The 12,253-nt window shown below is 37.1% G+C and overlaps 1 protein-coding gene across 1 annotated transcript in view; it reads right to left on the minus strand.

The window, feature by feature from the left end:
* UNC5C (unc-5 netrin receptor C) overlaps positions 1–12,253 on the minus strand; it is a 398,375-nt gene that overhangs the window by 136,536 nt on the left and 249,586 nt on the right. Inside the window, exon 3 of the mRNA XM_053609613.1 lies at positions 3,429–3,572. Coding sequence (XP_053465588.1) covers positions 3,429–3,572 — 144 coding nt within the window. The remainder of the gene's footprint in view (positions 1–3,428; positions 3,573–12,253) is intronic.

The following is a 12,253-nucleotide window of genomic DNA, read 5'->3' on the forward strand; positions in this document are numbered from 1 at the left end:
ATGTTACAAAGAGAGATGGATTTTTTTACTTACAAGTATTTAATTTTTATGTGTTAAATAGGAGGTATACAACTTAACTCTATACGCACATATATAGATGTAAATATATACACACATATACATATATGAAATTGTCACAACAATTTTCTCTAAAAATTGATGAAAATTGAAGGCTTAGTAGCTAAATATTCAACCTTTGAAACTATGCAATCTTTATCTTCAGCTTTAGGCCATAGATTTAGTATGAAGTATTCAGACTGGCAATTTTTATTTATTTTACTTTATTTATTGTGCTTACTATTAAATACATAAAAATTAAAGATAAACGAAGACTTTTCTGTCATTGTGCCTATTGTGATTATAATTTGAAACAGATTTGGAATTCATTTAAATCTTTGACCAAAACAATTCATTTTTCTTTTTAAATGATTAAAAGTATCTTTCTTATAATTAATAAAATCATTTCCTCAGGATTTGTGGCAGAAGTTTGTAGTGGATGTTGTGCTATGCCATGGATATCCCTTTTCAGGCCTGATCCCCAGGCTGGGAGTATTGGTATTTAAGGCTCTGGGACCCTCTTTCCTAGATTCGCCCTCAATCGGGGACAGTGGACACAGCGCAGGTCTCACATGCTGCTGGGGGTAGGGAGGAAAGGGGGAGTCTGCATCCGCTGACTAGTCTGAGTGGGGGGACAACAGGCCTGCTCAGCCCCTTTGCTCAGGGTGGCCCCGAAGGGCCATCTGGGCTTCAGAGCTCCTGCGCTCATCCTCTGTTGTATTTGTGCCGCAGCTTAATTTCTCCCTCCCCCAGTCCTGCAGCCTTCCTTCTTTCACCTGTGTCCTAATATTGCTCCTAAGAGCACTCACTCTTCAATATATTTTCTGCATGTCTCCATTTCACAGTCTAGTTCATGGAGAATCTACTTAAGACAAAGAGAAATTCTCTGTAGACAGAGTGGAAAGATTAATATAGGCATTTTAATAAACTCTACTGGGAATTCTCTATAATGGTTTTAATTCAGAAATATTAAACATCTATGATATTCTAGGCATTGGCTAAGCACCAGGGATGTAAAGTAAGTCAAATAGGGTTCCTGACCTCATGGAAGTCACTGGCGTCAAGCACTGATCTTACACAAAGAGTATACACAAACCCTAGGTTGAGACCATGGAAATTCCGTTCTGATAGTATTGAGAAAGGAATGCCTATCCCCATCCATGAGGTGAGAATGACTTCACTATGGACATTTGAAAGAAAGCCTTAAAAAGGCCCAGGCCCTTCAAATTATCCTTCCCCCCTTTCTCTCATATCCCACATCCAGTTACTCAACAAAAGCATGACCCCTTCTTCTATCTGGAACCCTGGTCTCATCAGCTCTCCTGCGTCTGTCCTGTGCTAGCCCAGCGTCCCTCAAAGCTGTAGCCTCACAACTGGTGTTTCTGTCTTTCTCCTTGCCCATCATGGTCCATTCCCAAAACAGCAGTCAAAGGATTTGGCTTATGGAAGTCAGGAAATGAGTTCCTCTGCCGAGAAGATTCCAGAATGTTCTTATCTCATACTCAGAGCCAAAGACACCACAGAATCCTATGCCATCTCCACACACCCACTCCCTTCTTCACCCCAGGCCTTGCCTTTCTAATCACATCTGGGAATCTCCTCTCAGGCCCCTGTTCCAGCCCCTCTGGCCTCCTTGCTCTTCTTGGAACCTTTTAGGACCCTCCAGCCTGAGGATATCTGTACTGTGCCAACTGCTGTTCCCTCTGCCCAACTCCCTCCCTCCCTCCTTCAGGCCTACTGGACTGTCAACTTCTTCAGGAAACCCTTCTTGACCACTCTCTTCCAGCACTGCACATTCCCTTTTCTAGCTTTATTTTTTTCTCCCAGTGTTTGCTATCTGCTTACCATTTGTTTTATTTGGAGCTTGCTTTCCTTCACCAGAACAAAAGCTCCATGAGGCCAAAGATGGTCATACATTTGGGTTTTTTTTTCCCCCAGCCCCATCCCTGGACAATTATAGATAATTGTCCCAAGAATAGAGTAAATTCTTACTATTTGTCAAATAAATTAATTTTTTTTATATTATAGTTCAGGTGTGGTGGCTCATGCCTGTAATTATGGACAGTTTGAGGCCACAATGTTGAAATCAACCTGGACAACAGAGCAAGATCCCATCTCTGTAAAAAAACAGAAAAATTAGCTAGGTGTGGTGGTGTGCGCCTTTAGTCCTAGCTATTTGGGAGGCTAAGATGAGAGGAAGATTTCTTGAGCATAACAGTTTGAGATTGTAGTGAGCTATGATCCTATCAGTGCACTCTAGCCTGGGCAACAGAGTGAGACCCAGTCTCAAAAAAAAAAAAAAAAGAAAAGAAAATTATCAAGGGAAGCATGTCACTGTTAACTTTGAAGCAGAAGAGGAGGTGAGACGAGAAGACACCTGAATTTTAGGGGGACTATCACTATAACATGGAGGAAGGACTAGAACAGGAAAAAGACTTGAGCCATAAAAAATAACTGGGAAGTTCTGCGAAGATTCAGATCTAGATCAAGAAAGGAAGGAAGTCAAAAGCACAGAGTTGGGGTAGCAGCAGAGCCAGGATTGATGGGCCTTAGGTGTGAGTCACACAAAACAGAATTTGGAAATGTGCAGAGACGGAAAAGGGTTAAAAGATTAAACTTATATGGCCTTCAGTGGTCTCTCTTACATGAGATACTTTCTCAGTATGAAACCTTGAGGTGGATAATAGCAGCAGTCATGCTGGTCAGAATGTGAAGAGCCTCTCTGAGAAAGGGACCCTGGGCGAACTATAGGCTCCGCCTCCCTCGTGGGGATAATATGCACATTAGCATAGGAAAGAATCCAAAAAGCTTTGTTTGCAATGAAGAAACCACCATAACTTCATCAAAAATTATATTTCTCACATTTATTTGATTATGGAACCCTTTTTTGTGAGGTACCTTTTAACCTCTATCTGAACACGAATACTCCAGAAATTAGCACAATTTGGAAAACAGTGCTGTGTCCTGATGCACTGGAACAGGTCCAAAGTAAATAAATATCTTGGTGATCTCTGTTTTTAATGAAAAAAAAAAAAAAAGACTCAGCACTCCCCTAACAAATTGTTAGAACAAACTCATTAAAGGAAATGTGTTTGATCTTTCTATGACCTAATTCCTACCAGATTAGAAAAAAGGCATAATCTTTTGAAAGTAGCACCAATTCTTTCATGTTCCTTAAGAAAATCTATTCAATGCTTGAAACACAAAATAAAATGATATCCTGGTGACTTAAGAGGGATGTGTGCTCAAATGCAGAAATTTGAGGGCAGTTTTGACCAGGCCCAGGGTTCTGTGACTTTAGAGCAGTCACAATCTAAATTTCTGTGTTTCCATCAGCTCTGAACCCAAGGTTCCCAGGTTCAGATACTCACAGGCAATGCGCACGTATGCCTTCCGGCTCTTTGTGGTGCCCGCTGAGCTCCAGGCCACACACTGGCACCAGTAATCTTCAGGTCCAAAGAGTTCTTCCACTTGCTGGCGTGAAATCTCAATGCTCACTTCCCGGACAATGAGACCTGGTAAGAGAAAGAAAGATTCAAGTCAAGAGAAAACCAGTAATTCAGAAATATGAAACATCTCGCCATATTTCCCCCCAGTGATCCTTCTTGATATCACAGATCAATATCCCAGAGATTGTGTCTCTCATCGCCTTTGATTTTCTTCTGGCTGTAGTTACTTTACCCAGCAACTTTTTCATATTTTTATTTGCTATTTCAAATCTTCTGGATTCATCTTAAGATGAAAGCTGAGTACCTTTTTCCACATAGCTTGAAAATATTCACTTTCAACCAAGTTATCTTCCTGTGTATGTTCAATTGCAAATTTGAATTTTGGGTCTTTAAAGGATTCTACTTCAATTATATAGGTTGTAGGTAAGATAACTGTGTGCTATAACTTTTCATGTGAAATGACAGAGAATAACCTAAAACTAAAATCATTGGGGTAAATAACTTTAACAGTTGTGTTTCAGTATTAATGGTACATAGTTTTTCTTGAAAGAAATACTCTCCTATGCGAGGAATATATAACTTTCAAGTTTTTAATGCATGTTTTGAATTCTCTGTAATTTTTGTGTTAACTGAAATCCTGATCAATCCATCTAAAATGCTCAAATAGAATGTATTTCACAACCTTACGTAAATCTGAATAACAAAATGTTGAACTAAAATCTGGGATTATGATTTTGGGGCATTTATCTTGATGGATCAAGGTTGTTTCAGAGATTTATTCTGCCATGTGCCTCTTTACATCAAGCAAGAGGGATCATCTGAACCATATATGTGGGGCCAGTTCTCTTGGAGCTTGAACACATGTCTTCCAGAATGGAATGTTCATTGAGGGAACTAGCAGAATACTCACGGGGAGTAGGAGAATTTGCTCTGGGTCAAGTATGTGCACAATAAGAATGATTAAATGTACTGTGAAACATTCATTCATTCACTCATTTGTTCCTTAAGAAATATTTATTAAGTATCAGTAATGTAAAAGATATAATACTAGGCACTTGTGAAACTTTGATGAGAAGGATAGTCATTGTCCTCCATCAACCTGTATCTGTGTGACGAGGGCTCATGTTAACCATGTGTTACACAGCTTATTATTTAAGTGTAAGTGTGTTCCATGCTGCAAAGGAGATTCACAGGGATAAGTGTGGATAACAAGGAACCCACTGTGGCATGAGGAATCCGTATGTATTAGCTTGGCCAGATTCTATGGTGAGAAGGGCAGGGCATATGGAAAGAAATAGGAGAGGGACTTAGGAGATTGAGAACCCGGGAGAAGACAACAGAGAACCAGAGAACAGTGGCATGAGATGGAGCCAGTCACAAGCGTCCAGTTTATACAGTCCAGTGGTTCTCAAAGTGTGAGCCCCCCACAAACAGTATTATCAGTAACACCTAGAACCTCTTGCAATTGCAAATTCCCAGACCCCAATAGGAAACTTTGGCAGTGGGGCCCAGCAATCTTAGCTATAATAAGGCTGCTAAGAGATCCTGATTCACGCTGTTTGAGTACCACACTTGTACATGATGTTTAAGAGTGTCTATTTGTTCCTGAGTATCATGTGTATCATTAAAGTGTTTCAAGCAAGTAGATGACACAAGTGGATGACAATTAAATATACAGATATCTATTTTATGTGTTAAAAATATATTCACAGGCTGAACTTAGTGGCTCACGCATATAATCCCAGTACTTAAGGCCAGGAGTTTGAAACCAGCCATGGAAACATAGACAGAGCCTGTCTATACTTAAAAAAAAAAATTAGCCAGGTGGGGTGGTATGCACCCACAGTCCCAGCTACTTAGGAGGCTGAGCCAGGAGGATTACGTGAGCCAGGGAGTTGGAGGTTGCAGTAACATCTGATTGTACTACCGCATGCCGTCCTGGGGGAAAGAATGATATCTTGTCTCAAAAACAAAGATATAGAAATATATGTGTGTATGTATGTGTGCATGTATATACACACACGTGTATATATAGGTCTATACAAATTCAATTCTTTAGCATTTATGAGTTCCCAAAGAGTTATGCTTTCTGAAAAATTTTATTTGTAAGTGGTAGTAAAGGGTATATCTTTTTTTTTGTGTTTTTTTTTTTTTTTTTTTGGCCGGGGCTGGGTTTGAACCCACCACCTCCGGCATATGGGACCGGCACCCTACTCCTTGAGCCACAGGTGCCGCCCAGGGTATATCTTTTGTAAATCCTAAAAAACAGTATTCCAGAACTTTCCCTAACACTTAGCTTGAGATTTTTGGTCTGAAGCAAATGTTCAAATGCCTAAGATCACTCGGGGAAATTAACAATCACCCAATGATAGAGGGTAGTTTCCTGTCCCACTGAGGATTTAAACAAATTTTCCATCAAGAGCTGATGGGGCTTGAATCATAGAAACTGCTGAGCTCATAGGCCCATTAAAAATTCTCTGACCTGAACCGAAACCCAGAAAAGTGGATTTTCTAATTTCAAGGTACAGCAAGATCCTATAGAGGCAATTCTATTGTTAAAAGTTTGTTAAGAATATTTAAAATTATTTAAAATTAAATTAAAATATTTAAAATTGAAAAATATTTAAATTTTCTAATTTCAAGGTACAGCAAGATCTGACAGAGGTAATTCTATTGTCAAAAGTTTGTTAAGAATATTTAAAATTATTTCCATTTAAATGAATGATCCTTTTATGTTTATACAGCAACCAGTTTAAAAAGAATTTTCAGGCAACTACATATCCCAATCCTTCTATGAAAAGGAAATTAGTATTATTTTATCCAAAGTCCAACTAATACAACAATCTTCAGAGCGAAAATCTCAAGCTATTAACAAATAACAGTGTTTTCCCCACTCTTTCCTGGTCTCTGCTCAGGCCTTTTGTTTTCCTATCTTATTGTAATTGTTCTCATTGTTCTATCTAGATATTATTAAATATCTAGAAACCAGGAGAAATGGCAGCACAGCTTCCTTCCCCTAACCCCTGTCTCCTCTCTTTTTCTTTTTTTTTTCCTCCCCTCCTCTCTGGTGTTTGAAGTTTCTGCCCGTTCCGCTTGTTTATACATCCCTCTTCGTGCAGAAACTCAGTTGCTGGAAACGCACCTCTGCTTTAAAGCTGTGGCAGTAAACTTAGTCACCAAAGGGCTGATAAACCTGGAGTGCGTATTTCTTTAGAACTATAATAATGGCTCTTTCTAAAATGCAGAGCAGCAAAAAAACCGGGCTCAGGATATTAAAACCACATACAAATATTTTGTGTCCCAAGACGATAACTTTAGGTTTCATTTCCCTCCTTTTACTTGAGGCAATTACAGGAAACCTAATTAAATGCCAGGGAACTTCACTGGGTCCACTGTATTCTTTAGCCCAAATAAGCTCATGGATGGTTCTACTGACCACAAATCTGAAGCCTTTTAAGAAGCCACAGACCAATCCTCCTGCTACAGGAGTTATGCATAGGATGAATGTTTTCAATTTTGTGGCCTAGGCTCCCTGTGGGCACTGGAGTCAAATACACACTGATTTTTGCCTTCAACTTCACAAATGCCCCACATTTGGGAGAAAGTGGGTTAATTACACTCTGTACAGTTGTGTGAAGTTGTTTTGTCAGATGGTCCAAAGTTTACATTCCAACTCTTGGTCAACAACACAGAATAAGAAAGAACCAAAGCGTGAAATATATAAAAATTTATGGCTCAGAATTCCCTAGAATCAGCTGCATTATACAGACTCTGGGCTGCTTGGTTATATACCATCTTTTCATAACCATAGGTAAGTTCATTATATGAGACATTTTGTTCATCAAACCAGAGCCTAGTGGTTTGGGTAAAAGTAGGTAATATCTTTTCTCTTTGAAAGTAAAATCTCAAGTCTGCTTGAAGTCTTCAGATAGAAAAAGCAAGCTGCCTTGAAATTTGAAATGCCACCAACATTACTTCTAATGCAGGCTGCTTTGAAGAGCATTTGGGAACTTAAAAATTGGTTTCAGGTTATTTAAGGGTGGGGGAAGTGCTTCGGCTGACAGGATTTACTCAAATACAAATGTGTAGTTTCCATCACATCTGATAACATCAAAGATTTCTCATCACTGTGCTTCCTTTAATAGTGGCATCTCAAGGATGCATGCTGTTTGAAGTTTGCAGTGATTTGCTTTTATAATAGGATTCATTGTGGTTTGGGAGCCAGAGTGCAGGAAAGTAATTAGCATGTTATACCAAGAAGTCTTATAATGAGTAGGAGCATCCACTTGTTAAGAGGGAGTTTCAAATGAGCATAGAAAACTAGATTCAAATGCAACCCTCTGATTGCATCTTAGTGAGGCTATATATGAATATGGCAATAAGACCTCAGAGATGTCATTTACACCTTGTCTTTAGCTTAAGTATACTTGCATAATAGTGGTCAGGCACCACAAACTTTTTCTAGGATATTATAGAATGTTCACAGGTACATGATTGCTCATCCACAGGTACAATTATTTTAAATATCTATATTCTTCCAGAAAACTAGTCTATGGTTCTATCAAACAAATACTAAAAAATCCACTAATGTCAGATATTATTTAGGGTACAGAATCGTAAAGATGGACCAAATATTATCAAACCTTCAGCTGTTCATTTATCATATGAGTATGTGGTTTATTTGATGATACTAAAATATCACACACTATCTGAAAACACTTTTTAAAATGTGGTCACCAATCTGCACCTTCTGATAGCCCGTGTATATTTCACTGAAAAGCATCTTAACCCAGTAGTAGATTTAGGTGCTGTACATATGCACACCTGAGCCATATTCCTCATTCCTCCCAATGACTTTATCTTTCATACACCAAAGGGAAGTTTTGAGGTATCATGTTGTGCAGGCCTGAAAAGTCAAGCTCCCCCAGCAGTTTCTCTAATGGGAGACAAGCTGCAGAGCTCACTCCCACAAATCTCATTAAAGTACATTCACAGATAGGATGCGGCTTGGTGGGAAACGTACAAAGCTTCAGGTAGGGATGCTCTGGAATATATTACAATGTTTTATTGAATTAGTGTGGTCTATTTCTTATGCTTTCCTCCAGACACTAATCCTATTAGTTTTCACTAATATGATCTAACATATGAAACATATCAGTTCTAGATGTCCTAATGTAAATTAAGTCACACAAAATACATTGTCATTATGAAGAAGGATGTCATACCATAAAAACCCGGTCATTGTTTTAGCAACATATAACTTTCACAAAAATAATCAAAATATGATAACTTGAAAAGGCAGAAATTCAGAATCAAGGTATAACATTGTTACCTGAAGTCAGTTAGGATCTCTAAATTATAGCAGGAAAGACAACAGTGCAAATACATAATTTATCTGGTCTTCTTTGAAATGTTTACTTTGAATTTTTAATATAATGCTTAACATATAAACAGGCTGTAAAGTTTTACTAAGATTATTTTGTGCAAATGCAGAATACAAATGCCTATGTACAGTAACTAAGAAAATGCCATGAAGGCTACGTTGAACAGTTTGATGAGAATATTTCAGATTGTATATGAAACCCACACATTGTACCCTTTGATTGCACTAATGTACACAGCTATGTCTTAACAATAAAATAAATAAATTAAAAATAAATAAATAAATGGAATCTTATAAAAAAAGATTATTTTGTGCAATTAGGAATTGCAACTGACTGGTGTATCAGCTTTGTTGTCAGTATAATTTTGTTAAAGTTGTGTTTACTATTTTTGTAATCAAGATGAATGTAAGAAACATAAAACCTACAATGAGGAAATAGAACATCTAAACAGACCAATGTAAGTCTAAGGCCTGTGATTTTATTTAAGAAAATAATAACAAAAAAAACTAATATTAATCCTTCTCACTTTCAAAAAAAAAAACTAAAGAAGTGAGACTACTGCCAAATTAATTTTAAAGTCTAGTATGATCTTCCTGCCTAAACCAGAGAAAGACACTATAAGAAAAGTATCGTTTAATCACTCTGATGATCACAGATGCAAAAATCCTCAGCAAAATACTAGCAAAACTGAATTCAACAGCATATTAAAGGGATTATTCACCATTATCAAGTAGAATTTGACCCTGGATGCACAACATATGCAAATCAATTAAAACAACAGAATGGAGAACTATCATCTTAATAGATGTAGCAAAAGCTTTTCACAAAATACAACATCCTTTCATGATAAAAATTATTAACAAATTAGGTACAGAGTCCATGTTCCTCAACACAAGAAAGGCCATATGTGACATGCCCATAGCTAACATATTCAACAGTGAAAAGTTGAAAACTTTTACTCTAAAATCAGGAACACGACAAGGAACCCCACTCTTGCCACTTCTATTCAAAGGCCTGGGCAGAGCAATTATACCAAAATAAAAAAAAAAAGTATTCAAATTCCAGACGAACAAGTTAAATTGTCTCTGTTTGCATATTACATGATCTAAGATACAGAGAACCCTAAAGATTAAACCAAAATTTGTTGCTACTAATAAATGAATTCAGCAAAGTTGCAGGAAGCACAATCAACACACAAATTAGTAATGATTCCATCATGAATAATTAGCTATCTTAAAAATCAAGAAAATAATCCCATTTATAATAGTTGCAAAGATATTAAAAAATATTTAGGAATAAATTTAACCAAGGAAGTAAAAGACATGTACACTGAGAATTATCAAAAATTAATAAAAGAAATTGAAGAAGAAAAATACTAAATGGAAAGATATCCCATGTTCACGTACTAGAAGCATTAATATTGTTAAAAGGTCCATATTACCCAAAGCAAGCCACATATTTTATGCAAATCTTATTAAAATTGCAATGATAATTTTCACAGAATTAAAAATATCCTAAAATTCATATGGAACCACTACCCTACCCCAAATATCCAAGCAACACAGATCAATAAGAATAAAGCTGGAAGCATCACACTACCTGATCTCCAAATCTACTCTAAGGTACAGTAATCAAAACAGATTGGTACTGGCATAAAAAAAAGACAGAATAGAAAGACTAGAAATAAATCCATGCATTTATGCTCAATTGACTTTTGAAAAAGTTGCCAGGAACATACAATGATAAATGTATCAATCTCTAAATAAATGGTGTTGGAATAACTGAATATCTACATGGAGAAGAATGAAATTAGATCCCTAACTCACACCATATACAAAAATCAACTCAAAATGGATTATAGATTTAAACGTGAGACCTGAAACTGTTTAGAATACATTACAGAAGAAAACCTAGAAGAAAAGCTTGATGGCATTCATTTGGCAATGAGATTTTGGATATAATTCCAAAAGCAAAGGGAGCAGCAGCAAATAGGAATATATCAAACTAAAAAGCTTTTGACAGCTAGGAAATAATCAACAGAGTGAAGAGACAACCTACAGAAGGGGAGAAAACATTTGTAAACTGCGCATTAATACAGGGTTAATATCTGTGTCTATGGAACTAAAACAACTCAATAGAACAAGAAAACAAATAGCCAGATCTTAAAAATGGATAAAGAAGTTGCAATAGATATTTCTTGAAAGAAAACATACAAATGACCAAAAGGTATGTGAAAAAATGTTCAACATCACTACTTACTTAGGAAATGCAAATTACAACAATGAGATATTACCACACCACTGTTAAGAGATATCTAACCATGGCTCAGTTACAACAATGAGTTTGTTTTTTGTTTGTTTGTTTTTGAGACATGGTTGTTCCATTACAACAATTCTTATTTAGTCTGTGATGTCACCATCATAACCTAAAACTCCCGGACTAAAACTCCAGGCGATCCTCTTGCCTCAGCCTCCTGAGTAGCTGGCACTACAAATGCATGTTACCACGCCTGGCTAATTTTTTGTTTTTAGAGAAATGGGGTCTCATTATTGCCCATGCTCTTCTCAAACTTCTGGTCTCAAGTGCTCTCACTCCTCAGCCTCCCAAAGTGCTAGGATTACAGGTGTAAACTACTGCACCTGGCCAACAATGACATATATTTAACACCTGTTAGAATGTCTATTATCAAAAAGACAAAAGATAACAAGTGTTGGCAAGGACGTCTAAAAAAGGGAACCTTGCACACTGCTGGTTAGAATGTAGATTAGTACAGCCACTATGGAAAACTGTATGAAGGTTTTTCAAAAAATTAGAAATAAAACCACTATATGATCCAGTTCTCCCACTAGTGGCTATATCTCCAAGGGGAATGAACCAGTATGTCAAAGAAATGTGTGTAGCCCCATGTTTACTGCCACATATTCACAGTAGCCAAGATAGGGAATCAAACTCAATATCCATTAATAGATGTGCAGATAAAGAAAATGTGGTTTATATGCACCATGGAATATTATTCAGGCTTAAAAACCAGGGAAATCCTGTGATTTGTCACAACATGGACTAGCCTGGAGGATGTTATGCTAAGTGAAATGAACCAGGCACAGAAAAACAAATACCACACAATTACAGAAAAGTGGAAGCTAAAATAGTCAAACTCATAGAAATGAAGAATGGAATGAGGATTACCAAAGGCTCAGGGTGCTAGGCTTTGGGGGAATGCTGGTCAAAAGATACAGAATTTTAGTGACACAGAAATCAAAGTTTCAAGAGATCTATGGTACAAGGTGTTGACCACAGTTACCACATAACGTATTACATACTTGAAAATTGCCGAGAGTAGATATTGTGTTCTCATCACACACA

The sequence above is a fragment of the Nycticebus coucang genome, chromosome 1 (assembly GCF_027406575.1).
Source record: "Nycticebus coucang isolate mNycCou1 chromosome 1, mNycCou1.pri, whole genome shotgun sequence".
Classification (NCBI taxonomy): Eukaryota; Metazoa; Chordata; class Mammalia; order Primates; family Lorisidae; genus Nycticebus; species Nycticebus coucang.